Source organism: Kockovaella imperatae (genome assembly GCF_002102565.1).
Source record: "Kockovaella imperatae strain NRRL Y-17943 chromosome Unknown BD324scaffold_3, whole genome shotgun sequence".
Taxonomy (NCBI): Eukaryota; Fungi; Basidiomycota; class Tremellomycetes; order Tremellales; family Cuniculitremaceae; genus Kockovaella; species Kockovaella imperatae.
The window spans coordinates 1,110,870-1,136,136 of NW_019028943.1; the positions used below are offsets into that span (position 1 = coordinate 1,110,870).

At 51.6% G+C, this 25,267-nt stretch overlaps 13 protein-coding genes across 13 annotated transcripts; 6 read left to right on the plus strand and 7 right to left on the minus strand.

Moving 5' to 3' along the window:
* The first annotated feature begins 1,842 nt into the window (after positions 1-1,842).
* Positions 1,843-3,895, plus strand: BD324DRAFT_619120 (hypothetical protein). Its single transcript, XM_022015123.1, has 2 exons — positions 1,843-2,662; positions 2,712-3,895. Exons 1-2 carry the CDS (start codon positions 1,993-1,995, stop codon positions 3,521-3,523), a joined length of 1,482 nt encoding a protein of 493 aa, XP_021873144.1. The 5' UTR covers positions 1,843-1,992; the 3' UTR covers positions 3,524-3,895.
* BD324DRAFT_619121 (putative sterol O-acyltransferase) lies at positions 3,882-6,687 on the minus strand. The gene is made up of 10 exons (XM_022015124.1): positions 6,302-6,687; positions 5,953-6,242; positions 5,575-5,903; positions 4,838-5,520; positions 4,633-4,800; positions 4,576-4,584; positions 4,485-4,529; positions 4,362-4,446; positions 4,043-4,311; positions 3,882-3,991 (listed from the first exon to the last, which is right to left on the minus strand). Exons 1-10 carry the CDS (start codon positions 6,313-6,315, stop codon positions 3,967-3,969), a joined length of 1,917 nt encoding a protein of 638 aa, XP_021873145.1. The 5' UTR covers positions 6,316-6,687; the 3' UTR covers positions 3,882-3,966.
* BD324DRAFT_619127 (hypothetical protein) lies at positions 6,671-7,482 on the plus strand. The gene has a single exon (XM_022015125.1). It carries the CDS (start codon positions 7,006-7,008, stop codon positions 7,252-7,254), a length of 249 nt encoding a protein of 82 aa, XP_021873146.1. The 5' UTR covers positions 6,671-7,005; the 3' UTR covers positions 7,255-7,482.
* On the minus strand, positions 7,461-8,469 carry BD324DRAFT_619128 (hypothetical protein). The gene is made up of 4 exons (XM_022015126.1): positions 8,298-8,469; positions 7,987-8,146; positions 7,918-7,924; positions 7,461-7,862 (listed from the first exon to the last, which is right to left on the minus strand). The coding sequence occupies exons 1-4, from the start codon at positions 8,431-8,433 to the stop codon at positions 7,779-7,781; spliced, it is 387 nt and encodes a 128-aa protein (XP_021873147.1). The 5' UTR covers positions 8,434-8,469; the 3' UTR covers positions 7,461-7,778.
* A 120-nt stretch (positions 8,470-8,589) lies between these two features.
* BD324DRAFT_619132 (CDK-activating kinase assembly factor MAT1-domain-containing protein) lies at positions 8,590-10,168 on the plus strand. Its single transcript, XM_022015127.1, has 5 exons — positions 8,590-8,858; positions 8,935-9,176; positions 9,232-9,305; positions 9,355-9,599; positions 9,659-10,168. Exons 1-5 carry the CDS (start codon positions 8,679-8,681, stop codon positions 10,076-10,078), a joined length of 1,161 nt encoding a protein of 386 aa, XP_021873148.1. The 5' UTR covers positions 8,590-8,678; the 3' UTR covers positions 10,079-10,168.
* Positions 10,169-10,186: 18 nt separating this feature from the next.
* BD324DRAFT_619134 (hypothetical protein) lies at positions 10,187-11,606 on the plus strand. The gene has a single exon (XM_022015128.1). It carries the CDS (start codon positions 10,292-10,294, stop codon positions 11,501-11,503), a length of 1,212 nt encoding a protein of 403 aa, XP_021873149.1. The 5' UTR covers positions 10,187-10,291; the 3' UTR covers positions 11,504-11,606.
* On the minus strand, positions 11,588-13,367 carry BD324DRAFT_679764 (MAGE family-domain-containing protein). The gene is made up of 6 exons (XM_022019051.1): positions 13,050-13,367; positions 12,866-12,959; positions 12,561-12,803; positions 12,223-12,486; positions 11,912-12,170; positions 11,588-11,832 (listed from the first exon to the last, which is right to left on the minus strand). The coding sequence occupies exons 1-6, from the start codon at positions 13,239-13,241 to the stop codon at positions 11,634-11,636; spliced, it is 1,251 nt and encodes a 416-aa protein (XP_021873150.1). The 5' UTR covers positions 13,242-13,367; the 3' UTR covers positions 11,588-11,633.
* Positions 13,368-13,447: 80 nt separating this feature from the next.
* Positions 13,448-15,025, plus strand: BD324DRAFT_619139 (hypothetical protein). Its single transcript, XM_022015129.1, has 5 exons — positions 13,448-13,852; positions 13,921-14,046; positions 14,131-14,497; positions 14,599-14,766; positions 14,842-15,025. Exons 1-5 carry the CDS (start codon positions 13,545-13,547, stop codon positions 14,932-14,934), a joined length of 1,062 nt encoding a protein of 353 aa, XP_021873151.1. The 5' UTR covers positions 13,448-13,544; the 3' UTR covers positions 14,935-15,025.
* A 90-nt stretch (positions 15,026-15,115) lies between these two features.
* BD324DRAFT_322987 (putative potassium:hydrogen antiporter) lies at positions 15,116-18,870 on the minus strand. Its single transcript, XM_022012484.1, has 8 exons — positions 18,458-18,870; positions 18,350-18,397; positions 17,756-18,280; positions 17,515-17,671; positions 17,337-17,455; positions 17,096-17,283; positions 15,783-17,046; positions 15,116-15,728 (listed from the first exon to the last, which is right to left on the minus strand). The coding sequence occupies exons 1-8, from the start codon at positions 18,521-18,523 to the stop codon at positions 15,297-15,299; spliced, it is 2,799 nt and encodes a 932-aa protein (XP_021873152.1). The 5' UTR covers positions 18,524-18,870; the 3' UTR covers positions 15,116-15,296.
* Positions 18,871-19,545: 675 nt separating this feature from the next.
* BD324DRAFT_619147 (aspartic peptidase domain-containing protein) lies at positions 19,546-21,459 on the minus strand. The gene is made up of 5 exons (XM_022015130.1): positions 21,017-21,459; positions 20,732-20,954; positions 20,550-20,673; positions 20,228-20,499; positions 19,546-20,170 (listed from the first exon to the last, which is right to left on the minus strand). The coding sequence occupies exons 1-5, from the start codon at positions 21,264-21,266 to the stop codon at positions 19,855-19,857; spliced, it is 1,185 nt and encodes a 394-aa protein (XP_021873153.1). The 5' UTR covers positions 21,267-21,459; the 3' UTR covers positions 19,546-19,854.
* Positions 21,209-21,919, minus strand: BD324DRAFT_323189 (hypothetical protein). The gene is made up of 3 exons (XM_022012485.1): positions 21,835-21,919; positions 21,437-21,763; positions 21,209-21,377 (listed from the first exon to the last, which is right to left on the minus strand). The coding sequence occupies exons 2-3, from the start codon at positions 21,757-21,759 to the stop codon at positions 21,323-21,325; spliced, it is 378 nt and encodes a 125-aa protein (XP_021873154.1). The 5' UTR covers positions 21,760-21,763; positions 21,835-21,919; the 3' UTR covers positions 21,209-21,322.
* Positions 21,920-22,768: 849 nt separating this feature from the next.
* BD324DRAFT_619156 (WW domain-containing oxidoreductase) lies at positions 22,769-24,293 on the plus strand. Its single transcript, XM_022015131.1, has 4 exons — positions 22,769-23,536; positions 23,618-23,813; positions 23,874-23,987; positions 24,046-24,293. Exons 1-4 carry the CDS (start codon positions 23,000-23,002, stop codon positions 24,174-24,176), a joined length of 978 nt encoding a protein of 325 aa, XP_021873155.1. The 5' UTR covers positions 22,769-22,999; the 3' UTR covers positions 24,177-24,293.
* On the minus strand, positions 24,294-25,137 carry BD324DRAFT_619162 (hypothetical protein). Its single transcript, XM_022015132.1, has 3 exons — positions 25,043-25,137; positions 24,909-24,984; positions 24,294-24,837 (listed from the first exon to the last, which is right to left on the minus strand). Exons 1-3 carry the CDS (start codon positions 25,047-25,049, stop codon positions 24,426-24,428), a joined length of 495 nt encoding a protein of 164 aa, XP_021873156.1. The 5' UTR covers positions 25,050-25,137; the 3' UTR covers positions 24,294-24,425.
* Positions 25,138-25,267: the final 130 nt, after the last annotated feature.

Below are 25,267 nucleotides of genomic sequence, written 5' to 3' on the forward strand. Positions count from 1 at the left end.
GCAGCAAAGTGGTTGACAAGAGGAAAAGAGTCCCTTTGAACCAGGTCCAATCGAAAGCATCGAAAATTGAGCCTTATCAACAGGTACCACTGCTGGGCTCTTTAGACTCAGAGTCCGACAAAACGATCAAATGCTTGTCGCCCTCGTCCGGCACCGTATATTCCACCAAGTGGAACGGGATCACTTGTTCCTGCTGTGGTACAATAGTGCCTAAGAAGAAATGACCGATTCTTCATGATCTTGATCATGAGGGGCATAGAATGGACCCTTAGAAGGATTGATCGCTATTGTTTACTCGCCTCTTTCCCCGGACTTGCAGTATTCTCCCCCCGCCTCCACTATCTATGGCGATTCATCGCTTTGTCTGAGGACAGTGTTTGTGTTATTCTACACATGTCCTCGAGAGGACAATTTTGACTTCGGATCATAACCACAAGGCTGTGTGTGATTCCCATAGACACAGTCTGTCTTGGTGGTATCGGGCGACCGGGACAAGTGACCCGATGCCGATACACGTTGTTTTGAGCCAAGCTTAACATCGGAGGAGAAGTACAGTCAACACATTGCACATATACATACGTCCATTCCTCGTTTTGTACCACCATCCGTCCTCCACCACGCATCCCATTTCTGACATCTTCACAACTTCGAGTCTGCTCTGCTCTGCTGCCTCTTCCTCCGTCTAATCTGTGAAACTTGTGTCACGAGGCCAACTCATCTTCATTGACTCAACACTTTCCCCCCGCCACACATCTTCCTCTATACACGATTTCGCACCACTATCCACTCTGTGTGCAAGATGCTCGACACGTCCACTACCCCGATCGCTATTCCTTCGACTCCACTGGCGCAAACAAGGAGTGGAACTTGGCCGAGGTATATGGGTGGAGCTCTTTCAGTTGGAAACATGTCTTTTTCCTCATCTCCTCCCACCACTTGCTGCCCTCTCCAAGACAGCGCTCTCTCGTATTCTCTTCTCGATAGACGAAATCTCTACACACAACCAAGATCGACGCCGACGACCACGTCCACGAGCCAGCATACGCTTCCATCACACTCGCGATCGTCATCTACAGCTTCAGACTTATTGTCTCCAGTGACACCAGGTTATCGTTTTGAAACCATTTCTACGCCGTTATTGACCCCCACTCGATCACGTCCTTGTGTCCTGTCAACCAGTGTCAACAATACTGTCCAGTGTCCTCCATCGGCTACATCTACTGTCTTCGGTACCTCATTGTCTACTGTCTGCTTATCAGATCCTCTTCCATCTCCAAGTCCTATCCGATCCAACATGACTTCCTTTCCCGATTCGCCATCTCCGCCTCACTCGTACGGTATAAATGCAAGTCTTATTGTCCCGGGTCAGACCATGCTGTGAGTTCCTCCATCTTCCATCTCCTTCGGGTAGAACCGGGTTCTGCAATCCCCATTGGGAGGTCGCTCGCTTGTCGACCTACATGCTGACGACTGTCATGCTTCTTATTATACTTTCATCTCACTCGCTTGTGACCGACCCCCATTCTCCCTGGCTCCCTTTCACTGTTACCTCGTGGTATCTCGTCACCCCTCATCTCATTCGCCACATTGTTCTTTTTATTCGCCACTCTCTATAGACCTCATCCTCATGATCAACAGCTTCCAGACGTCTTCTCTCTATCCAAACCACCGACATCTTCATCACTCCAACCATCTATCAACACTGCTGCACACCATCATCATTATCCATCCCGACCGGCTCTGCGAACTGCCAATTCGTATAATGCCCCTTGCACTTCGACGCCCACTCCTACTCATTGGCCGAGAAAAGTAATGTCGTCGACTTGCGCCAACATCGCCACTTCAAACACGGCTCATCCTCATCCTCATCCTTCCCCTTCTTCTCATCTCTCATCAGCCTCGAACAACAACAACAACAACAACAACAGCAACGTCCCTCGTCACCGAGCAACACTGTCAAACTCACACACAAGTGACGAGAGGACACGGCCAATGACCACGGGGACTGTCCTCTTGGCGTCTGTGCACCCGAGCACCTTTCCCTCGTCAGCTTCGTCTGTCACTTCTCCCTCGATATCAAACGCCACGGGCCCACCTCAGTCTTCTGGCAATTCAAAGTCGGGTCCTTCAACCACTGCACCGGTGAACATTCCTGGTTCTGGGAACGGTACCGGATCTCAGCAATCGATCGCCGCTCCGGCTTTCAGCTCGCTGACTTCATCTTCGCTTCCCGCCTCCGCTCCCGCTCCGCCATTCGACACGACCTCCAGCAACAATAGTGGTCCCGAATCATCTGTTCAAAATCAGTCCCTCAGCCATTCGGGGTCATACAACAACGAATTATCTTTCCACACCACTACATCTTACCCTGGATCATACGAGAGTGCTTTCTCCTCAGCCGATTCACCTTGGATTCAAGCTGCTTCGTATCCTCCTCAATCCTGGGCAGGTCAAGCCCAACATCCTCCCTATCAGATCATCTATCAACCGTTTCCACCTCGAGGCAAAGATATGGAACCGATTCTCGAACCTGGCGAGCTCCCGGCTCCTCGGCCTCAAACGTCTTACGCCGCCCTCATCGGCGAGGCACTGTTGATGGCTCCTCCGCCACATCAATTGTACGTTTCTGAAATCTCAGACTCTATCAAGAAGCGGTATCCATGTGAGTGATCCGCGGATGTTCACTGTCCATCAGCTCACATTGGCCTCAGACTATAGACAGAACCCTTCAAAAATCTACAACGGCGTTCGACATCAGACATCCATGTGCAAAGCCTTTGTCAAACTCCCTCGACCATTCGGTGACCAGTCGGGTGGCGCTCGCAAATGGGCTATACGAGCGGGTTGTGAGACTTGGTTCCATGGTGGTGGCTACCATCCTCCTGGTCCTGCATCGCCTGCACTCGGTAACAAGAAGCCTATGGGTGGCAAAGCCAAAGCAACTGCTCGAGCCAAGCAATTGGTCATCGGTACCGGTTCGCCAGATCGCAAAGGGTATATCGATCCAGCACCTTGGTCTGCAGGTGGTCCGTCAAATGGTCCAGCATACGACGGCACTTCTCGACCACTGATGCCATACGCTCAACCTCCTGCCTATCCATACCACGCTGCTGGGTATCACTATGTTCCGGTGCAGCAACCCGGACCTCAGCACACGAACATGCCAAGCAGTGACAACAACGCCGCCAACAACAGCTCGTACCCTGCTCACGTCGTCAACTCTGGATCACATGGAAGAGGTGCTCACCCTCATGCTGCTCACCAACCTGTCTACGTTCCAGTTTGGGGACCTTACGGCGCGCAACCCCCACCTTCTTTGTCCAACTCTTCCACCGCCACTTCTGCTGCTCCTTACTGGTCTCGAACTACCCCTCAGGATATCTCCAGCCCTGAGCACGATCAATGGCGAGATGAGAGGGGTGGGATGGCGCCGAGCGAGCATGGAAGCTACGATGAGAAGACGGCGGAGATGGGTCATCACAGCTCGCCAACATCGATCCACTCTTCCCCCTTGAGGCGATAGACCGCCGATCACCTCAAAATCTTCTCGTTCTCCACCTTTCTCGTCGCCTATACCCATACTCGCCTCACTTATCTGATTTTCTCTTGACGAATGCCGCAACGACCATGTGAATACCGACTCCTGTCGACTTTCTCGCTCTGCTGGTTCGGAGCAACGTATATACGGATCTCGTTTCTTCTGGCTGGGAACAAGTAGAATAAGAGACTTATACGACCGGCGGTCCTCTGAGCCGGATGGTTGTAGACGCACGCGTTCAACGATACGACAGGGCTATACCCCTTTTCTATGATGACCGTTTCATGATTATTCTTCTTTGCTGATCTTCTCATTTGATCTCGTGACATTTCGTGTATGCAAACATCTTGGCCCCTGCAGCCTTACTTTTTGCGACGTTGCATGCAAGATACAGACACTTTGTGATATAGCCGTCGGCTGAACTTGGCTCAATAACGGAGATACCCTACAGCACTGCTTGTCATCAGCTCCAGATCCATCTCAATGGTTTCGTCTTTCACTCACAGTAACGGAAATCCGCACATTAGTCCCACCCAAAAGACTATATTCCCCAGCGTCTTATTCCTCTTAATGGCAGGCACTTTACCAAGGTAAATCATTGGTAATTGAGCCATCTGCATGAGGAACAAGTAGGGTCGTATCTTCTTCGTCACTACTGCCATGACGAGTTCATGGCAAAGTGCGGAAAGTAGGAACGTGACGAATGTCGCAGACGTCTTTGAGAGCTGGAAACCGTCAATCGTAGAGGCATAGACGTGACGCAGGAGGAAAGTCTGGACGTGGCCATAAGTCCGGGTCTAGTGCGCGTCAATGGTACACTTACGTGGACCGGCTTATTCCACTTCCGCGAGAACTGATCCCAGGAAGTCGAGTTCCACCAGTCTTGATAGAACTCTCTGTCCGCGAAGCTGGACCTCAGCACACGTCCGTATCTGGGCAGACCTACTATGAGAGCTCGGCAAATCCCGCGCAGACACACTCAAAGATGATGCTGGGATACGTCAGTAAGTCACAGTGTCCAATAGTTTAAAGCTCACTAGAAGATCCTGGAGATACAATGAGCTCAGGTCTGACCAAACGGACGCGTCACTCACAAGAGGTAGTTGACCATCATGGGTAGCGCGAGATTGATGAAGCTCCGGAAAAGCGGCTCGTCGGGCCTCGGCGTGTAAGGCAGGATGTAATGCTCCGTGATGAGGTAGATGAGCGAAAAGGTGCCAAAAGTCGCAATGACCTTTTCAATGACGACTAACGGGCGCATCCTTCATGTCAATGTTATTCAGAGGATGTGCGACTCACTCATTCGTCCTGGGATATTCTAGCTGATAGACTAATGTCGGGAAGCTCATGTATTCAAAGAAATGCTTGAAGGTGACATTCTGCGGCCAGACAAGTCCCAAGGCGCCATTACTCTTCAATTCATCTTCCATGGCGTCAATATTTCTTGCAAGGATGGCAATTTGTTGATCGGGATGCCAAGATAGCGGCGAAGGAGCTTTGGCTTCGTGTGTTCGTGTTCTTCGAGAGGGCTCGAGGGATGTACCTGCTGGCAATCCGCTGGAGACCTTTGGCAGAGCTTCGATAGCTGTGCCTGTACGTTTACTGGGTGGTCGAGGTGATTGCTGTTGGTGAGAGATAGAGGCCACGCGGCGGCGCAGCTCGTTTGAATCGACGCTTTTACTTTGCCCAGTCCCTTTTGGGACCTCTAGGTCAATGGTGGTGTTTGATCCCTCGCGCAGAGGCAGATTCTGACTGGACGAAGAGTCCACGGGCTGAAGGCTTGGACTAATGGGTGAAGGTGTCCCAATGGGAGTGGCTGCTTCTTGGGCTTCTAGATCCGCTTTGTGAGCTGCCGCTTCAGCGTAAGCTGCCTCTCTTCCTCCCGGATGAGCGTTGACTAGAGCCGAGAGTTGCTTTCGCTCGAGACCTAGACGGAGGAAGACGGTCGCTAACATTCCGTTATGAGCCATGTACGAGTGCATCTAGGCGTCTTGGTCAGGTTCGGTCCGCAAAGCAAAAAATAAAATCCTGCTCACTTTCATCAGGTTTGAGAGACAGTGCAAGACCAAGAATCCAGCTTGGACCCAATACCATTGCCTGTGATATCCCCACCAGATTGCTGTGAAGAGGTAAGCTGTCTGAAGGATATGCTGGATGATGACTCCAGTGTAGTAATACGGGAACCATTGCTTCTGAAGGCACTTGACAAAGATGACGCAGACGAACATGGTGGAAGACATGACGGCGTCGGAGATAGCCAAGACGATAGCATCTCTAGTGATGAGCCTGCCAAAAGTCCATGATAGAGGTGTATGATTCTCTTCCCAAGACTGGAAGGATGTTCGGAGGAATAAAAGTGCGAGACCTTGTGGATCTGGTCAGCGGGATCACCAATGGGGGATTCAAGGACTTGCCTATCCAGAAGAGAGTGAAGAACCCTCTAAACTCGTCTCGTTGACTTCTGACATTCTCTCTATCTAGACTCGAGACTCGAGGTTCGAAACTGAGTACAGCCTTGAGTTGAGCGTTGGAAGATGAACGATAAGGTCGGACCAGGATCTCTCCGCCCGGGACAGGGATATGAGAGGGAGACGTATGTGATATCGAGGAGGGACTGATGGTAGCCATCGCTGTCGAATCCGATGACATGTCGGTCGAAGTGTTGTCCTCGGGAGTGGCGATGGACCTAGGTACAGAGCTAGAGCTGGTTGATACGTCAGCGTGTACTGGTCCGCCTTGGCAAAGGCACAATTGCATACGCACCGGGTGGCTACCATACTATACGCAGTGAGCCGATTGGTGCTGGGACACAGGTGAAGGGCGGACTTAGAAAGGCTCGAATGAGCTCGGTGCAGAGCCTTGCACGTCTAATCTCGACTAGACCTGGAATGGAGACGGATCCGTGCAGCGGCACAGACGTGGGCCGAAGTGTCTTCTGTCTGTCTGTGTACCTGCGGTCGTGGTGCCAGCTGGGTGAGTCTTCGGCACTGTTATGAACCCCCTGTGAGCTGCGTATAGACCTAGTCAGAGATATAGCAGTCTTTTCCCAATCGTCAAAATGTCGTCGCCGGTCGTCGTGGTTCATGAAAGTGTTCAATGAGCTGATGACGATTTGTCGACCGAAAGTTGGTGGTGTTCCGCGGAAAAAAATGCCGCTCACTGCTCCGAATATAAATCCTCCTGGCCAACGTTCATTGCCTCTCTCATCGCCAACCTCTATCCTGGCGTAGCAGTGTAGACGTCGGACGTGAAGACGGTCATATCCGTCTGGACCTCAAGCAGGATTCTGAGCCTGCTGGTCTCGTCGAACCCGAGGTCCAAGGCTCCATCACAAGGATCGCAGATCAAAACTAAATTTAGGAGGTTCATCATCGACTTGGACGAAATCTGAGTACCCATTTTCCAGTTCGATCTCCACAATCACTGCACCGAGCCGCCTTAACCCCATCCCCGGATACTTAGCCACCATGCCGCGCGTATACCTCCTCTCTCGGACTCTGGACCCGCTCTTTGGGGTATTTTCCGGTCTGCTAGCCTATCACCTATCCGAATCTCACCCTCGATCCAACATTCCTCCTGGTCATACACTCAGGGAGCTCGTACCGTGGCAATTCAACCGCTGGCGAGCTGCAAGACATGCGGGCTCAGAAGGGGAGGAAGAGATGTTTGAGCGGACCTTGAGAGAATTGCAAGAGGACAAGGTGGTTGCGAAATAGGCCTCTCGTGAAGGACTCGACTTGTGACGAATTTTCAGATTTGGGCGGTCGGCGTGTCGAGCCTTGGGAGATGCGCAAGAAGCATCACGACATGAAAGAAACCACGCTTTGGGCTTTGAACGATCGCGAATATGGTTATACATGGCATGCCGATGACCTCTGTTTCTAGGCTGCGGGCTTCATTCCTAAACCCCGGACCCTTACACCCTTTTGGATCGATGGACCCCATCTGTTGTAGTATACGGAGTATGTATAATGTAGGGTCGTGTGACAATGGACAGCAGGTACAACGGTGATAGCAACAAATCCAACAGGGAGCAATGCGATGCGGTGCGATGTCACGAAGCCATTAAGGACAAAGTCGTTTTTGAGTGGTGTTTGTGTGAAGTTTCCAAGTGAACAGATAGTAGACAAGGTTGTGGACGATAGAAGATCAGTGCAGTGTCGATAAGGCCAGAAGAGAAAGAGGCGAGAACATTCGGACGTCAGCATAATCCTACACTCTGCCTCGTCGATAATGAGACTCACCCTCGGAAGGTCTTTGTCTTTTTCGTCCGCAAGAACTCGCTAGGAGCTTTGTTCTTGGAGTAGGCATTGAAGCAATGCAACTGAATGGGGTATGAGCCAGAGTGACAAGGCAGGCGGGCAATCTATGAATCTCACAATGTATCTGTGAGCAACAATTAGCACCTATCGCAAAGGCATCCCGGACAGGCAGGAGAAAGAACTCACCTTCTCTCTGATGGTGACATTCCCCCAATGTCCTCCAGCTTGGCTGACCCCTTGAGCCAAACTCTCGTCAGATCCTCCCAGGATTTGGCCGAATCTGCCAAAGCCTTGTCTGCATTGTGACCTATCATCGTTAAGAGCTCCATGGGCTCCGTGGCATGGGCTATTGATATTGGAAGGCGAGACCGCGGGCAAGGATGGTTCAGAATGGTCGAAGAAGTATCCAGATCATATTGTGGAGCAAGGGATTGGATCGAAACAGACACTAGCCGTCAGGTGCTGGAATCGAATACTTTGTCCGCTTAGAAACTCACCAGAAGGCAGCAAAGGCTTCTTAGCCTGTGATATTGGCGAGGTCGAAATGGGCCGAGCAGCCGGAACAGCGAGTCGGGAGACTGTGGTGGCGAGTCGTGGAAGCCGTGAAGAAGAGGCGTAGAGATTGAGCATCATATTGATGACGTCCAGAGCTGGAACCTGTAGGGCAGTTGAACTGATTGATGTTCAGCTGCTGCCAGCAAACATTTTGGCCCATCGATATTGATTACATAATCATCCCGTATGACGAGCTTCGCTTCTACGATCAGGATTCATCGACGTTCATGCGTCGTGCATTTGTACGACCATGATGACTATATGATTATTCGCTATTATTCAGTCCACTCCAACAGAGCAGCAGAAGGTTCAAGTGCTCCGTCATGTCCAGAATGGGGCCTACGAAGGGCGTGGCGATGCGCGTGCCGAAGAATCCACCAGGTATGAGGAAACCTACAACGGCGAGTGGGCGGTATGGTGGTAGCAATCGACCTGGAGGAGATGATGGGTATCTGTACGTCGCGGGGATAAGAGATCCATCCCACAAAGTCACAGAGTTCAAAGTAAGCCACTTTGCGAAGTCTAGCCCTGCTTCAGTTACGTCTCATTCACGCGCTCTCGCGCTAACTCAATGCTCAGACTGAATCAGATGTTTGTCCCGTTTGTCATACCGATCGTCAGTTCAACAAGAATCTCCGACTTCTCATCTCTCCATGCTATCACAAGATGTGTGAATCATGTATCGACAGGCTGTTCACTCTTGGTCCTGAGCCTTGTCCGCAGTGTGGAAGGATATTACGAAAGGTCAACTTTGCCCACCAGACGTTTGAGGATCTCAAAGTGGAGAAAGAAGTGTCAGTCAGGAGACGCATGGCAAAGTAGTAAGTCTTCACGCTGGAATACCTTCTCGTGCCCCAATACTGACCATTGGCCCAGCTACAACAAGAACGAGAAAGACTTTGCGACAAAACGCGAATACAACGACTACCTGGAGGAGGCGGAAGATATCAGTGAGCGCAGCCCATGACAACTTGAGCCCAATCACTTAACCATGCTCAGCATTCAACCTTCTAAATGACATCGATGTGGAAGCTACAGAGGCTAGGATCACCGAGTTTGCAAGGAAGAACGCCGAGATAATCGCTGCAAACGAAAAGAAGCGGGCCTTGGAGATGATAAATGAAGGAGAGCGGGAAGAGGTCTTGAGGAAGGCGAAAGAGGAGCGGGCGAGGATGGTGGCGGAATACGACAGAAAGGAAGAGATAGAGTCGGAGAGGATACAGCAGGAGGTTTTGGAGGCAGTGGTGAGCGCAGGAAGAGCATTTGACCGCGGCTTCACCCCCCCCAACTGACTCATCTCCAGGCTCGAGGAGATCACAAATTGGCTCAGGATATCGAATCTCGAGGGAAACGCGAAGCAGCAGTACGAGCCGAAGCACTCGCAGCGGCTATTCCGCCCTCGATCGCGTCGCTCCTGACGGATCCAAGGGCGAGGTCTCTCCAGGCTTCAGCCGGATCAAACGGGGAACACACACAACATCAACCTGGTTCACCATCCTACAGTGGCCGATTCGTCGCTTATCCTTATTCTGATCCTTCAGAGGCTCCTGCACTGCGTTGGTTCAACCTCATGGATGATTACGTCGATTATAGACCTGGGGTCATAGATGCAAAGAGGAACAAGGATGGCAAATACCGAGGTGGTGGATTTGATTTGGGTCAGTTCTGGGAGATGGAAATTAGGACAGCTGTGGAGGCTCTTGGCATAGAGCCGCTGGTGTAGCATACAAGGGGAAGGGTCGTGGAATCGGAGCAGATAGTCTCATTATTGTTGTACTCGTACTCATTTGCATTGAAACGGGCATATCTCCGGTCCATCGGCGATGAAAGTCTTGGCTTCAGATTTCGGATCTGTCAGGTCGAGTCTGACATATGTACACCGCTAAATGACATCGACATTCTCATCAGTGTTGGTTCGACCTCGTAAGGACTGAGCATGGCTTCAGTTGACACGAGCAAGGTCATGCCACTCTCAGCGTTTCATCGCCTACCTCACGAAGTTTGTCTCCGAATACTAAGTCATCTGGACCCAAATCAGTCCAATCTCGAACGAGCGGCTCTAGCGACCTGTCTGAGGCTTTTTCCAGGACAATCCGAAGCCATTCACAAGAGCCTATACGCCACGCTGGACCTTGACGACCTGTACGAAGAGTACGAACCGGAAGAAACCTTCGACGATTGGCTTGAGCGATATGGCGAGACGAGTGCAGTGTTCAACGAGAAAGATTGGCGACGACGGCAAAGACCTATCGACCGTAGATTGCTGGCATACTGTACGCGGCTCATTGTCCCTCGATATCTATCTGGATTCAAACGTGGAGATTGGACAGCTGAGGAGTTTTCAAATCTCCAAGTCTTGCAGATCAAGGACAACCTACGTCCAACCCTTCAAGGATATACTGGACCCAGTTCCCATATAGCCACAATGGGGACGATGATCTTCCCTTGTCGGATCCATATTTCGAAGCACATCGACCAGTGCTTCATGTGCGAGTTTTTGAGGGACCTAAGACCGTCCATGTTGGTGCTTGACACTTATGAAATTGGTGACATGTGGACACCGACACTCATGTTCTCACCAGGGGACAATGGAGAAGATATTACGCCATTGGGCATAGCGGTCAAAACCCTGGTGATCACTCCGAGGCACGTAACACCTCGCACGCTGACACGATACATCCACCTCATGACTCCGTTCCCGGCCTTACTCTATCTATTCAAAGAGTTGATCGTCATATTCTCGCCTGATACCTTTTTCAACAATGGTCTCACCACTGCTGAGGAAAGCAAAGGGACTGAAGGACGATACGAGACGCTCGTTTACGATCTCGTATCTCTCATGTCCGCGGATACACCATCTATGGCTCAGCACCTCAAGTTGACCATCGTCGGCATAGGAAGATTCCCTCAAGTCACAGGCTGTGGCAGTTCTACCACTGGTACTTCCACACCGTTAGACATTCAGACGCAATTTGAATCGGATATCACGTCGGGGACATGCTTCGACTTTCACGTTCCCCAAGCGAAGAAGGAGTTTGAAAAGTGTTCCAGACCGACTCGATTCGTGGACCTGCCAGACTTCGCAGAGGAAGTGCGTGGCACTCATCTGGAGTTCCTTGCGCCAATTGCGCCAAAGGATTGTACGTAGCAGGATCACTTTGACAGACATCTGTATCAAAGTCTCCGTTGTATTGTTCCGCGGTCAGACCTCCGATAACTTCCTTCACGACATGAGACGACATGAAATGCATTCATTTCGTCTGCCTAGACTCGCCCTGTCACAACTCTCCAGTAAGAGCTGACCCCGCGGCGAGAGTCAACTTTTTATGCAGCTCTTCTCTCCTTTTCGCCTTGCGCTGCTCTGAAGCCTCTTCTTCTCGACGACGACGTTGCACTCGATTCCCTCCTGCCCCAGCAGCATCCTCATCATCTTCATCGGCGTGTCTCACCACGTCATCCTCGTCAGTCTTCTCGAACCTGGATTTGGACCTCGCCGTCAGCGTGCTAAATTACGCCGCCAGCGCCCGCCCTGAACTGGTGCAGCTTGCCAACTCACACTCTCTGAATGAAGTCTGCCGCTGCGACCTCTGAGAACTCTAGGTCCGCTCGACTTCCCCATCGCCATTCTGCACTTTCACCTTCTCCCGGCTGACCATTCGGAGATGGGATCTTGGTCTTCTCGAGGTACCCCTGTCGAGACATCAAGTCGAGGTATTTGTCCAAGGTCATGGGTGGTTCTCTATGATCGCTCGAGCGGTACGGAAGGATAGTCTCGCGATAGAGATTGAGTCGACGTAGTAGAGCGTGAAGCTCGTCTGGTGGACATATCAGTAAGGAAAAACTCGCAGCAGATTTCGTGACGCTCACCATCCGTAATTAGTCGACCGTATACGAGGACGATACAGAGGATGACTGTGCGTATTCCAAGCAGACCTATATTCCCTGATGCGGTCCCATCGCCCTTGTCAAGACGTAGGAGTGCACCTGAGTCCATTTGATCCTCGATCCCCCGTCCATTCGCTACATCCTCTTCATCGTCCTCCATGTCCGGTAGAGCTCGAGGTTTAGATAAGGCATGTACAAGTTTCACAGGCAGAATGGATCTCATCGCATACGTCTTTGAGCCAGCGACTAAGCATACAGATCAAGTCAGTAACACAAACACACGCATGGCTTTCACGTGCTGGCTGACTCGTCTCACTCACCCTTCTTTCTCGCTGGAGCTTGAGTTTCGCCCGATTCACCTGGAGCCTCTTCCTCCTCCTCGTCATCTCCATTTGCCTCTTGTGCTCTCTTTTTCCCCTTTCCTGCCGAGCTCCCGTTCGCAATTTCATCTCCCGCTCTGTACTTGGCTCTCAGCTCCACAATGTCCATCCCGAAATCTTTACGAGCCAATTTCCTGGCCCGTTCAAGGACCGTGTTGAAGGATCGGGCGTGGTTAGGGAAAGCTAAGGGTTTTAGGTATAGCGTGAGCACGGATGGGGCAGCGACGGAATTCATCCTGACTCACCGACTCGAACTATGTCTGCTCTGACCATTGATCTCCGTTTATATTCTTGGAACATGGCGAATCGAACTACTTGTGCAGCGGCAGCATTGATTTGCTGCAGGGGGGGTTAGGCGTCAGCCCGGAGACAATTCGCTTAGAGAAGCTGCTGCAGATGATGATGATGGAAAAGGAAGCAGAGGCTCACCTCCTCCGTCATGCCTGATCCAGAAGATTGCGTCGCTTCTTCCCCTTCCCCTTCATCCCTTTGCTCCTCCCCTTCATCACCTCCATTGGCCTGTCCGTCCTCCTCCGCTTCTTCAGGCTCGGACGGTGGATCAGGTGCTCGAGGTCGCCGAGAGGAGCTCGCCTGTTGACTTCGGTACGTTCGTAGAGGCATGATGAGTACCCTGTTGGCGTGACCAAGCTAGACGATGCCTCGTACTGCGATCGCTTGCAATGTAAGTACGATGTAACCAAAAATCCTGCTTCTCGGCCAGCGCGCAATGTCCCAACGCGTGAAGCATACACTTTCCCACGGTCGTGCAAGAGTTTTTTGGAAACGATCGGGTTACGGGCAGCTGAAATGCTTTCATCCTTGGCTGTCATACAAGTCTTACTTCATACACCTGCGAGCTCGAAGCATCCGGAGAAAGGAGTGGAAGGCCAGAGTTCCGAGAGTCAATCCACCTTCTTCCCCGCGATGGCCACTCTTTCCCCCGCCGAACGATCCTACATTATCTCTGGTCTGTCCTCATCCACTCCTACCCGACTAGATGGCCGATCGCTTCATTCCCCGAGAGCCATCACCATTTCTTATGGGGACGCTCCGCAAGCTAATGGAAGTGCTAGAGTCTGTGTAGAAGGAGGTACCGAGATCATTGCGGGGATACGGCTGGAAGTTGGGGATGTGGTCCCCAGGACATCCGATATCAACGGTACGGGTAATGGGAAAGGGAAAGGAAGAGCGACAGGAGGTGAAGGTTGGCAGACTCAAGTAGAAGTGGATGTGTGAGTGGGGGAAAACAAAAGTTTTCTGAGTGTTGGTGTGTCGTCACTCATGCTTGTGGTCTGAATAGAACACCACAAGCCTATCCTCAGCTCTCACAACAAGCTCTGAGTCTTCTCTCGGCTCAATATGAATCCCTACTGAGTGATCATTTCGTGCCATCTATTCCACCACTTCCGATCCTTCCTCCGACCAAGTGAGTGATCGTGATCGTCTACTATCTCAGAACGATCGTATCCTTTCTTACGGTGTTCTTTGACCCTTGTCTGACATCTACCAGATACTTTATTCCCCATCTTCAACTCACCATTATCTCCGCTTCATCCGGATCTATCCCTTCCACCCTGTTTATCGCAGCTCGAGCAGCATTCTCTGATCTCAAAATCCCAAAGACCAAACGGATAGGCTGGGAAGGAGCTACGAAAGGCCACAATGGGGATCGTGAGACAGACGACGGCGGTATGGATATGGAAGAATCCGATCTAAGCGGGATCAAAGCTGCCGTGAGAGGTGGACGTAAAGGTCCAGGGGGCAAAAGTGGAAGAGCAAGAGTAGGAGGAGATGAATGGGATTTAGATCCCAGTGGAGATGGTTTAGAGGTATTGCAAGAGAGAGAAAAGTTGCCAGTGTTGATCATTTTGAATTTGGTGAGTGTGGCGTGGCACCTCGACAGAAGACAGACGTTAGACTCCCGTCAGGCCAGGCCAGGGACAGTGCAGAGCTGATTACAGCCTTGTGTTTTTCTCAGATACCTTCTTCGAATGCTTTCTTTCTCGACGCAACGTTGGCAGAAGAAGCCGCTTGCTCTGATCGACTGCATCTATGTTTCGCAAATTTCAATGCAGAGACCATCTGTGGGATGAGGATGGAAGGAGAATCAGGAATACCCACAGGAAGGATAAAGCCCTTGATCGTGGTCAGTGGACTTTTTCTCTTCACTCTGTCTAGGCCTCAAAACTCATCAATGCTTTTGTTTGTTTGTTTTTCACAGGAGGGCCAAAGGATCGCAAAGCAATTAATGCAGAGTCTCAATGAGCAGATCCCAACAGGCGCTTCAGGTATAACGGCTGCAGCGCACCGTTAAGCAGATGGTATTCATCCTCCGTGGTCTGGTTCATCCAAAAGGGTGGATTTGTACAGTCTCTGCATATCGCCAGACAATGAAAAATATGCATACTCCGACACGAGGAATGATACATTGGGCAGATAATAGTCGTGACGAGTCGGCAACCAGTGACCAACTGCGAGGCTTCATGATGGTGAAGACAATGATAATAGAAATATGGGTCGTTAACACAAGGACATTAAAAATATGACATGATTCGTAACAGGAGCGTTCCCCAGAACGCCATGGTGGACGCCGTTCTTCGCTGAGCGCTTTGAGACTCGCCCTTCCCTCGATCGCACCACTGCGTGCTTGTAGCCCGTAGCTCGTGGCTTGTGATTCTACCTTCCCGAAGCTTCCAAAATCAACAAGCTAGCCTGAGCCGGTTGACCACCACCAAGTATCATGGCCGTCGCGCTATCCCCTACTGTCTTTCTCAATTCCGCGCCTACACTTGGGTTCTGACCCTTTTCAACGAGCGACTTGTTCAATTCGACACTGTGATTGATCTTTGCGCCTCGTCTCCCTCGACCCGTGATGATCATCATGGGCCGCCAGAGAGAATCTGAAGCCATGGCTCGAGCGGAAGATTCAGCGGTGGAGAGAGCATAAGAGAGGGGAGAAGAGGTCGTTTGTGTCCAGAATGCTGTTCTGCTTAGAGCTTCAGTGAGCGAGGCAGATCGAGCAGAGGCGGGGAGTGGAGCAGTGTAGTAGGCCCAAGCCACATCGTCTGCAGTTTCAGAAGCCAATCGTGCAGAAGATTCTCCAATGGGCTGAACGGCGGCGGTCAGTGAATGACTCTGACTCGATCTAAACGCTCCACTCACCCCGGCGGCTGATGGTCCAACCGTAAGTTGATTCGACAACAGAGCGTTCTGGTGGACCTGCATCGACTCTGACATGCCATTCTTGCCCGCCTTGACCAAGGCCGATTCGTCATCGTCATCCACAGTGACGTCTTCGATGATGCGCACAATCGTCGCCGTCACACTGCTATGGTGACACAACTGAACCGCGAATCGAAGTGCTAATCGATCATCAGGGCCACCGTAAAATGGCATGAAAATGTGCTGTCCGGCTCCGGGGGAAAATGTTCCGGAAGAGAAACCTCGGTCGATGAACAATGCAGTATCGGTGGTGCATTCCGTAAAGACACGTCGGAGAAAGTGAGTGTAAATGGGCGATCCAGCAGTTTCCACGCCAAAAATTTTTTCAAAGGACGACAGTGTAGCTGATGGATTGGCAGCAGCTGGAGTCGCCTCCTTGTCACTGTCCGAGAGCGATAGCGTTCCGGGGGCATTGCCGCTCAGGGGAGGAATGGTCCAAGGGAGAATGGTCAACTCTGTACCTAGATTATCGGCATAGTCGGCCACGGCATTTGGGTACGAGTCCTGTCCGACGATGGAGATATGGGGCGTCACTTCGAGGCCTCGTAATCGACCGAATTGTCGGAACAGTTGGAGAGCGTCATCCGTCAGGAGCAATTGATCCTTCTCAGCGGACTGCATAACGGAAAAAGTTCGACCAGTCAATTCAATGAGCTTGAGTGCGTCGATCTGGACAGCAGAAAGATTGGGCCCGGTGGTACGAGCGACGGTCATCGGTGCCTGATCGCCACTCTTTGACAAGCGGCCGCCGGTATCGTCTCGCAGGCTCTCGACAGACTCTTCGGAGATGTCGCCTCCACCGACTGTGCTACTGCCTTTGCTGGCGCTCTTCGTCATGAGACCAGATCCGGACCAAGGTTGCCGAGCCTTGATATGTTGAGGTTCGAGCATCTGAGCGAGGAGCATGACGGGCGAGAGGTGTTCAATCTTTTGAAGGACGACGAGTAGCCTCGTGGTGGTCTCTCTGCCTCCTGCACCGACGCCGAATCTCAGACCGCCGGCCATTCCCTCCTTCTCAACATCCCGAGTAGGTCGTTTCTCCAAAGCAGATCCACGCGAACGGTGTCTTTCAGGGTAAATAAGGACGGTCAAGGGCGTCGTGATGAATGTCAGGACGACCGCCTCAACGACAAACATGGAGAAAAGTCGTTGGTCAATGATACCGACTTGTAGGCCGACGTTGAGGACGATGAGCTCGACAAGCCTGTGACGCGGTCAGCTAGAATCCCCCTCTTTTTTTGGGTCTCACTCACCCTTTGCAAGACATCAACATGCCAATGGCACCACTCTCTCGGGTGCTGTACTTGAGCAATTTGGCAGTACCTGCGCATCCGACGAATTTACCGATCCAAGCCACGACACAGAGAAGAATGACGAATCCCCAGTCTTTCCCAGTGTTGATGAGACCGAGGTTTGTCGAAAGGCCAGAGAGAACGAAATACTGCGAGTCGTCAGTACTGCAAGCGATCGATGCGTAGAGAACAAAAAGCTTACGATTGGCAAGAACAGCATCGACACGAGATCATCAATCTTCTCTACGAGGGCAATGGCGAAACCGCCTTCGTGGGGGATTATCAGACCCGCAATGAAGCCGCCAAAGATGGGGTGGACGCCTGTGACAAGGTCAGATTGATGCCTCTGATATTTTGTTTTTGAAACCCGTGACACTCACCGATAATGTCCGTGACGAATGCCGAGCTGAACACCACCAGGAGGGTCAGAACCATCATAAAGGGCGTAGGCGATCCTTGATCTATCGAGCCTGACTTTCTCGCCATCCATCTAAAGCCCCACTTGATGGGAAACAGTAAAATCAACGCCCATCCGACAGCACAGAGCAAGACGTAGACCGCCGTGACACCCGCCCTGGCATTAACCAACGCAAGGGTCAAAGCGAGCAAGATCCATCCGACGACATCGTTGCCTACGCCAGCAGCGAGGACGATGACACCGACTTTAGTGTCGAGAAGTTTGGTGGAAGTCAAGATTCGACAGAGGACGGGGAAAGCGGTGATGGCCATGGCGACTCCGACGAAGAGTAGGAAATGGCCAAAGGTGGTCGAAGGGTCGACAAAGTTGTGGTAGACCGGTACAGCGACTGCTGCTCCTAGTCCGAAGGGAAGGAGCATACCTGCTGCTGAGATGATCGCGCTGTTCCGCCCATTCTTCTTCATGACGCTCACGTCCACTTCTAGACCGACCAGGAATAGGAAGAGGATCAAACCGATGGTAGAGACGAGGTTGAGGAATGGTAGAGAGTCATGGGGGAAGATTCGACGTGAAAAGTTTGGGATTCGACCAAAGACTGTGGGACCGAGAATGACGCCTCCGATGACTTCCGCAATGACTCGCGGCTGCTTGATGAATGAGAAGGCCCATCCTAGGCAAGAAGTGAAGGATATGATGATGACGAGCTGGATGATGAAGAGGGTGATTGGCTGAAGAGGAAGAAGGTTGGGGCATCAGCATTTCGCATGCAGGTCAGAAGTGTCGTCGAGACGACTCACATTGGCGGGATCATAAGCCGATGGGTTATCGCCAGCGAGAACACTCGACTGATGAGCGAACGAGAGTCAGTCAGATTTCTCCACAACACTCTCCAGTCCCGTGCTCACCGAGATGGAACGCGATGTCAGACTCAAGAAATGAGTCGGATCGCCAAAGATGTTACGGTCAAACATGGCGATGACGGAGTGGCGGGGAGAAGGGAGAGGGATAAGAATGGAGAGAAACGAGAGTTGACCTTTGGAGCTATATAAAGAGGATGATCGCTTGAAACCGCTCGGAAGATAGGCGATCCCTACACAAAGGGACTGATTGATGCGGTTACAGTCGCGCGAAGCCTCACTAACCCCCGGACAGACGAAATGTCAACGGGGTACAAAGGGACGTCGTGTGGTGAGCGAGTGTAGGAGGGGTGGAGGAGGAGGAGGAAAGAAGAGCCAACAAACGCGTATATTCCTTTACTATCGACGATGGTATGATCAGATGATGATGGGTAGTAGGTCGTCGGTGTCCCCTTGGCGTGTAGGTAGATCAGGATAGATGATCGAAATGTGACTGGTGGTGTCGGGCGGCAAAGGTACGTACGAATGGGAAGGGGAGTGAGGGACGCGGCTGCACAACACGAGATGAAGGAAAGAGATCCAGTGATCGTTTGTCCTTGTAAGAGTTGAGTCCACCCTATGGAAGTCCCTTGCGCTGGATGCCAAGGGTGAAGCAGGTGGCGAAAAGGAGCGATCCTAGCTAGCTCCTCTGTTGGAGATATGAACAACGAGGTCGGCGGCGGCGAATTGATGGGGAGCGGGTAAAATCTCAGAGCCATCCATACGTTTCAGATGGTGGAAATGTCAGGATGAAGACCACATGATCCCTTCAAGGTCTCATGATAGGTAGGTAGAATCGGTGAAGATAATGTACGAACATGAACGTGACCGGCGGGAGAGAGTCTGTTAGATTTATTATTTCTCGTGTGGAGTTGGGAGACGAGAAAGAGTCCAAAATTGGGTGGGTTGCTTGGCACAAAAATTCCCCGATTCAGTAAATAGCAATAATGGACGATCCCATCTGGCCCGGGTGGGCATACGTTTGCTTGTTAGCGGAGCGGGTGGCTCAGCCTCAGCTGACACATAGTACAAGCGCGGCAGCAGACAATCGAACGCGTCGACATGTCATGGGCCGTGTGTTAGGCTTACTTTCATCCCATCCCTCCCAAGTCCATCAAGTTCATGCTTTGGAGATATTGCAGTCAGTCGATGAATGCTGCGAACGTGATGCATTCATGGTGACTGGGAGTGGAACGCTCCCCTTCTTCTCTCTTTCCTTCCCCGCACATTAAACAGGCTAGATCCACAAACACTTCTCTCTCCCTCTTAAAGTGAATCTATCATGGATCTCCCTTCCCCTCTTTCACTTTGCAAGGAGGAAAGGGGGCCGGGACGTGACTACAACAGACATTGAATCAATAGCTACATCTCGTTTCTCTTCAAACATCCAGGGACGGCGCCGTGGCCTATAGTAGACCCACAAAGGCCGAGGCAATGACAGCGACAAAGGCGGATCCGAATCCAGTGGCGATCGCCCCTCGTCCTGCGCTACCACTGTTCTTGGTACTGCCACTGCCACTGCCGTTCGTGCTGGTACTGTTGGAACCACTCGTTCCTCCACCAGTGGTGCTACCTCCCGAGACGGATGTTCCGTTCGAAACAGATTGAGCGCTACCACTGAGTTGAGCGAATCCAATGGCTGGAGGGTCGTATTGGAAAACAGAGTAGACATTCTTGAGGAATGAGGCACCGACAATCCAGTCAACAGGTGAGTTTTGGCCCCTTAAAAACACAGCAAGTTCAGTCTCGTCCCAGATCGATGCTTGGGGAGGTACTCACAGGTCCATTTCGAAGAACGCTCCGGTACACATGCTACTGTCCCGAGTGAACGAACCAAGATTGAAATCGGCGTTGCTCATCGAGTAGGCGAGGCCTCCAAATTGGAGGGTTACGTTGACGGTGGTGCTGCAAGGGTACTGGTAGTATCCTTCGAATCCAGAGTCTTGAGACATGGCTTCTGAGTTGGGGATCTGGGCATAGATGGCTTGGACATCGGATGGTGATCCAGAGATCAAGGTGGTACCAGTGTCGATGGCGGACATTCGGTCAGTCTAGGGCAGAGTAAGCGAAAAAGAAATCTCGACCAACACGCGTAACTCACCACACCAGAGACTTGAGACCCTTGAACAGTGATGACCTGCATTGGGATACGCCAATAGTCCTCTTCAGAAGAAGGGAAAGTGATGTAGTTGACATTGCCAGTGTACTTTGACGAGTCGAGACCACTGTCAGGATACGTGAGCACGAATGCGCAGACAGTGTAAAGAGGTAACGACGACTCACCCCATGGTCAATTCTCCACCTTGTGATTCCACTTCTGTCGCGTAGGGATCACCTCTGTATCGTTGAAGGAAGAAACCCATTCTGGATTCAGACCATTGACCGGTCGAAGCGAGCTCTTCCCAGAATGGTGTGGCCCCAGTCTGAGCGATACTTTCCCATGCGAATCCGAGAATGCCCGAGATGGGGTTATCGATCACGCCTTGGGATGTCTGGTTGACGGTACCTATGTCACCATCAGGGTCAGCATTGTGAATTCCGCTTGCTTTCAACAGCTCGTCTACTGACCAAAGACCTGGTCGATGGTGAATCCAGCGATTGTCACTGTGTCCTTGCCGATTCCTCCCAAGGCATCTCCAGACCCATAAGTGATATCGAACGCTGTGTTCTCGTTGGTGAAAGTGGAGGATTTGGCGGGGTTGAACAGGTCTGCTTGTTGACAATCTTGACTTGTACATTGGGTCGTGGCGACCCACATGTCGGAAGAACCAGTGTCGAAGATGAGGAGGAAGTCTTGAGACGGGGTGCTGCAAGACATCAATCAAAGGTCAGGATCGAGTGCTGCTCGAGGCATGCTGGGTATGATCCAGAGACTTACCCTATGGCTACCTGACCCGAATACGAAGCGTCGATACCGGAGTCTGTGAGGCTGAAGGGGCTTGTCAGTAACGACGTGCATTGTCCAAATATGATGAGTACCCCACTCACGTCACCGATCCTGTCGCTCGCTTCTCCATCTTTCTCCTGGCAAGATCTTCATCATGCTTATCCCTCGCTTCCGGAGACAGATGTTGACGATACTTTGTCTTTGCATTGGCGGCTTGAGCCTTGAGCCAATTTTGTCTATCTGACAGATCTGAAGAGAATTGCCTCGTACGATGCGCTTTCAATGGCATCCTGTACGGTTCAGGGGTTGGGGATCGAGAGGATAATTGTTGAGCTGAGGACGGAGCTCTGACACCGAGAGGGGGAGCTGCCAGAGCTGGGAGAGCGGGGAGAAGGAGGAGGGAAAGGGGGACGTAGGTGTACATGATGCTGGTGATGGGATCGACCGGGATGCCAATGGTAAGATTTCGGTCGCTATATGCTTTCCTGATGTGACTGACAGGTGGGACTGTTCTATGGCACAGAAGCGTTATCCCAGGGCTGCTCTGCTATAGGTCTCCCGATGGTGTGATGAGATGGTGAGAGGCAAGAGTGTGATGGATATCCAGACTTGGTTGATTTCTATTCCAACTGCCAAGGTGGTCGGTCACTGTCAGCGATGAGACGTTCCCTTTTTTCTCGCAGCCGCAGCCAACTCCTCCCTATGATCATAAACTCACCGCCACCTCTGATTGCCTTTCGTTCTATGCCGAAGGGGGGTTCTGGGCAGGGGTATGGGTATGGTACGAGAGCAAGAGGATGAAGAGAGAGAGCCAAGAACAAGAGGATTTAACAGAGCCAGACACTGTGTTCAACAGATTTATGAATCAAACGATGATGATGATGATGATGTCGATGGAACTCCGGTATATGGAGCTGGCAGTGACCTGTCTCTGACGACGCAATCGGCCTTGTGCTGTGAAGGATTGCTGCTGCTGCTGCGTCACCACTGTGATCTCATCCTCATCATCGCTCAGGTCAGCCCCTCTCCGCCGCCGCAAGCAGCAGCACTGCTATTCAGAAAAAAAAGGGAAATAGAAATAAAATCCAGCTGCGGTTAGACTGCGGGCCGCGGGCGCGTGGGAGGGCGATTAGAAAAAAATGCTAATACACCGAACATTAGACATTTTATCAAACGCCGGGGGGAGGGCCACGCGGCGTGCAAATCACCCACGTGGAGTCAAGGTGTGGTGGCGATGGGCCAATCAGGCGGGCGCTTCGAAAGGTCGAGGTGGCACCAAGGTGGACCAGTCAACTGGCAACGAGGGACCTCGTCTGGGATGAAAGACATGGTTCAAGCAAGATACACATACTCCGCTATCCCAGCCTATGTGCAAAAGTCCATCATATGCATTGGCGTTTTCATTCCGTGCACCTAGACACTATCGGTGGCGTGCCTCGCCGGTTTAGGTACAGATCAGATCTACTAGATCTGCCCAAAAATCGTGACGTGTTGAGATCTCCGACGACCCACGGAATTTTAAGATGATCAAACCTCCACCTCGGTGATCCACCAGGAATCTGGGCTGGGTTGAGAGGTCCATTCGAATAAAACCTGGTCATGGAGGGGTATGTCTTTGGGGCTGGGATTCACCATCCTGATCCCACCATTTGACAAGCCAAGTCATGTCTTCCTACGACGGACAAACGAAAGCGAGTGATCTCGTACGCGAGCTCGCCCCTCACATCCATGGCAAGACCATCCTCATCACTGGCGCGTCCAGTGGACTAGGAGCGACCTATGTAGAGACAGTGATCAAGTCGCCTCGACCGCCCGCTCGGATCATCCTCACAGTCAGGGATCAATCGAAAGGTCAAGCCCAAGTGAAAAAGTGGTCTTACATCAACTCGGATGTAAACCTCCAAGTCATCTCGCTCGACTTGGCACGTTTCAAATCTGTCCGAGAGGCGGCCAAGCGAGTCAATGAACTGGAATTCGCCATCGATGTACTGGTCAACAATGCCGGCGTGATGGCTATACCGTATGAGAAGACCGAAGATGGGAATGAGATGCAGTTCCAGGCGAATCATTTAGGACATTTCTTATTCACCAACCTGATCTTGAACAAGGTCCTAGAGTCAAAATCCGGAGGGAGGATCATCAACGTGTCAAGTGACGGTTACAGGCTAGGACATGTCAGATACTCAGATCATGATTTCCATGTGAGCACGGAAAACCAAATCCCCAAGCTCCGGCGTTGCGTCCCTCCACATTCCTTCCTCTCTGATCAATCTGCATCTCAGAACGGCAAGTCATACGACAAGTGGATGGCCTACGGTCAAAGCAAAACGGCTCAACTATTATTCTCTGAAGAGCTTGCCAGACGATACGGCTCGAAGGGGCTCCAAGCGTTCGCCGTCCATCCAGGTGTCAATATGGGGACCAGTTTGAGCAGACACGTCAATGAGAAAGAGGCAGAAACGTTTTTCGGCTCGTTGAGTGCGTCAATGTCGCTTCCATTCTTCACCCACTCTCCTGGCTGATGCTATTCGTCCCCAGCCGCTATAGACCAACTGCAAGGTCATCCACAAGCCTGGGCAGGATTAAAGCCTGTCAGCCCGGACCAAGGTGTCGCCACGCAGGTCTTGTTATCCTTCTCACAGGATTTCAAAGGTGAGTCAGGGAGCCAGTGGTGTAGATCAAGAACTCTTGAGCTGACGACGCTCGACAGACTACAACGGTGACTACTTTGAGGGGTGTCAACCTTTGCCGAAGGACGAGGTGTACCCTTGGGCTCTGGGCGAGAGAGAAAGTCGCAAATGCTGGGCATTGAGCGAGAAGCTGGTCGGTGAGAGGTTTTAGAACGAGCAGGCGGTCTCTTTTTAGACATGTTTGAGTATCGCGGATGGTGAGGCAACCTGGCAGGGGTCAATGGAGGGTTGGTCAGAGCTCATCACGGATGTCTCCTCTCGACATCCTTCGCGCCCCAGACTATACATACATGTCATCATCTGTCGTGTCGTATTTCCTCGTGTGGCCTGCTTCTAGCTTACATGTCTCGCTCGTGCTCCTACTCTCCAGTCCACAGCTGAATGACTTGCGCTGGCTGGCTCAGTATCTTCCCGCATCGATAATTGCCTTCTGCGCCTCCGTCACCTTGCCTTCCTTCTCCATTTCCTTCCAGAACTCATCTCTGAGTTTCTCTCCATCCTTCGCGACGAGTAAAGAAGTGTACACCATACCCCGTTTGATCCCATCCGCCAATTCACACTCGTACCTCATGAGCCATTTCAACTGTTTCTTGTTCCTCAAATCTCTGTATGGATGAGCACTGAGGATCTGCTTGATGGTGACATCGGAAGGCGGTACACGAGGAGCCGAGGGATGATGGTTAGAAGAAGCTTTCTTCTTCTTGCTCAGGATGGATTGAATATCGGTGCTGTGGGTTGAGGTGGACGCAGTTGCAGATGCTCGTGAAGGCCTTTTACCACTTTGTCGAGTGGATGATGGAGTGTTCATCAGGCAAAAGAGTCCTATATCAGCCCCTGTTGAGTCATGACGGGATACTCGTCCCGGCACAGTGTCAGAACGCACTCATGGTAGGGGAGGTATGATGACGCCAATGGAGATCCGTCTGTGATGTGATGTGAAGTGGACTGTTGTTTTGGCCCTGTTGCGGTGAGCTGTATCAGCAACGTCCAGGCTTGAGATGACAGAGACGATCTCACCTATCATGTAGATCTGGTATGTAGCTTCCCACCCTTCAGTAACACTGCTGAGCGGTCGTAGTCACATCAACATGTAATTTCCAAGACGCGCTCGCGCTCGACCAATTTTATGGATGCATGCGCTCGGACCACCTAATGACATCTGACCGATGCACGTTTGTATACATGTCATACTCAAGCGAGTGAACGGATACGAAGACCATGGCCTGCCTATCGGGGTTCATG

Bases quoted from the DNA above. Each gene is read 5' to 3' on its own strand.
- BD324DRAFT_619120 (XM_022015123.1), top strand. From the start codon at position 1,993: ATGACCACGGGGACTGTCCTCTTGGCGTCTGTGCACCCGAGCACCTTT. The intron at 2,663-2,711 runs GTGAGTGATCCG...CATTGGCCTCAG, and splicing joins TATCAAGAAGCGGTATCCAT to ACTATAGACAGAACCCTTCA.
- BD324DRAFT_619121 (XM_022015124.1), bottom strand. The intron at 4,801-4,837 runs GTGAGTCGCACA...ATTGACATGAAG, and splicing joins GAATATCCCAGGACGAATGA to GATGCGCCCGTTAGTCGTCA. The intron at 4,447-4,484 runs GTAGGTCTGCCC...GCTGAGGTCCAG, and splicing joins GGATTTGCCGAGCTCTCATA to CTTCGCGGACAGAGAGTTCT.
- BD324DRAFT_619127 (XM_022015125.1), top strand. From the start codon at position 7,006: ATGCCGCGCGTATACCTCCTCTCTCGGACTCTGGACCCGCTCTTTGGG.
- BD324DRAFT_619128 (XM_022015126.1), bottom strand. From the start codon at position 8,433: ATGATGCTCAATCTCTACGCCTCTTCTTCACGGCTTCCACGACTCGCC. The intron at 8,147-8,297 runs GTGAGTTTCTAA...CAATATCAATAG, and splicing joins GAAGCCTTTGCTGCCTTCTG to CCCATGCCACGGAGCCCATG.
- BD324DRAFT_619132 (XM_022015127.1), top strand. From the start codon at position 8,679: ATGTCCAGAATGGGGCCTACGAAGGGCGTGGCGATGCGCGTGCCGAAG. The intron at 9,177-9,231 runs GTAAGTCTTCAC...CCATTGGCCCAG, and splicing joins AGGAGACGCATGGCAAAGTA to CTACAACAAGAACGAGAAAG. The intron at 9,306-9,354 runs GTGAGCGCAGCC...AACCATGCTCAG, and splicing joins GGAGGAGGCGGAAGATATCA to CATTCAACCTTCTAAATGAC.
- BD324DRAFT_619134 (XM_022015128.1), top strand. From the start codon at position 10,292: ATGGCTTCAGTTGACACGAGCAAGGTCATGCCACTCTCAGCGTTTCAT.
- BD324DRAFT_679764 (XM_022019051.1), bottom strand. From the start codon at position 13,241: ATGCCTCTACGAACGTACCGAAGTCAACAGGCGAGCTCCTCTCGGCGA. The intron at 12,804-12,865 runs GTGAGTCAGGAT...TAAAACCCTTAG, and splicing joins AGCAGACATAGTTCGAGTCG to CTTTCCCTAACCACGCCCGA. The intron at 12,487-12,560 runs GTGAGTGAGACG...CTGTATGCTTAG, and splicing joins AGCTCCAGCGAGAAAGAAGG to TCGCTGGCTCAAAGACGTAT.
- BD324DRAFT_619139 (XM_022015129.1), top strand. From the start codon at position 13,545: ATGGCCACTCTTTCCCCCGCCGAACGATCCTACATTATCTCTGGTCTG. The intron at 14,047-14,130 runs GTGAGTGATCGT...GACATCTACCAG, and splicing joins CCGATCCTTCCTCCGACCAA to ATACTTTATTCCCCATCTTC. The intron at 14,767-14,841 runs GTCAGTGGACTT...TGTTTTTCACAG, and splicing joins GGATAAAGCCCTTGATCGTG to GAGGGCCAAAGGATCGCAAA.
- BD324DRAFT_322987 (XM_022012484.1), bottom strand. From the start codon at position 18,523: ATGTTTGACCGTAACATCTTTGGCGATCCGACTCATTTCTTGAGTCTG. The intron at 17,672-17,755 runs GTCGGATGGATC...TTGCTCTGTGCT, and splicing joins CTGGCGTAGGCAACGATGTC to GTCGGATGGGCGTTGATTTT. The intron at 15,729-15,782 runs GTGAGTGGAGCG...GCCGCCGTTCAG, and splicing joins TTGGACCATCAGCCGCCGGG to CCCATTGGAGAATCTTCTGC.
- BD324DRAFT_619147 (XM_022015130.1), bottom strand. From the start codon at position 21,266: ATGTCTTGCAGCACCCCGTCTCAAGACTTCCTCCTCATCTTCGACACT. The intron at 20,674-20,731 runs GTGAGTCGTCGT...GTATCCTGACAG, and splicing joins GGTGGAGAATTGACCATGGG to TGGTCTCGACTCGTCAAAGT. The intron at 20,171-20,227 runs GTGAGTACCTCC...TGTGTTTTTAAG, and splicing joins GCGTTCTTCGAAATGGACCT to GGGCCAAAACTCACCTGTTG.
- BD324DRAFT_323189 (XM_022012485.1), bottom strand. From the start codon at position 21,759: ATGTACACCTACGTCCCCCTTTCCCTCCTCCTTCTCCCCGCTCTCCCA. The intron at 21,378-21,436 runs GTGAGTGGGGTA...AAGCCCCTTCAG, and splicing joins CGAGCGACAGGATCGGTGAC to CCTCACAGACTCCGGTATCG.
- BD324DRAFT_619156 (XM_022015131.1), top strand. From the start codon at position 23,000: ATGTCTTCCTACGACGGACAAACGAAAGCGAGTGATCTCGTACGCGAG. The intron at 23,537-23,617 runs GTGAGCACGGAA...TCTGCATCTCAG, and splicing joins ACTCAGATCATGATTTCCAT to AACGGCAAGTCATACGACAA. The intron at 23,988-24,045 runs GTGAGTCAGGGA...GACGCTCGACAG, and splicing joins CTTCTCACAGGATTTCAAAG to ACTACAACGGTGACTACTTT.
- BD324DRAFT_619162 (XM_022015132.1), bottom strand. The intron at 24,838-24,908 runs GTGCGTTCTGAC...AGGACTCTTTTG, and splicing joins TCATACCTCCCCTACCATGA to CCTGATGAACACTCCATCAT.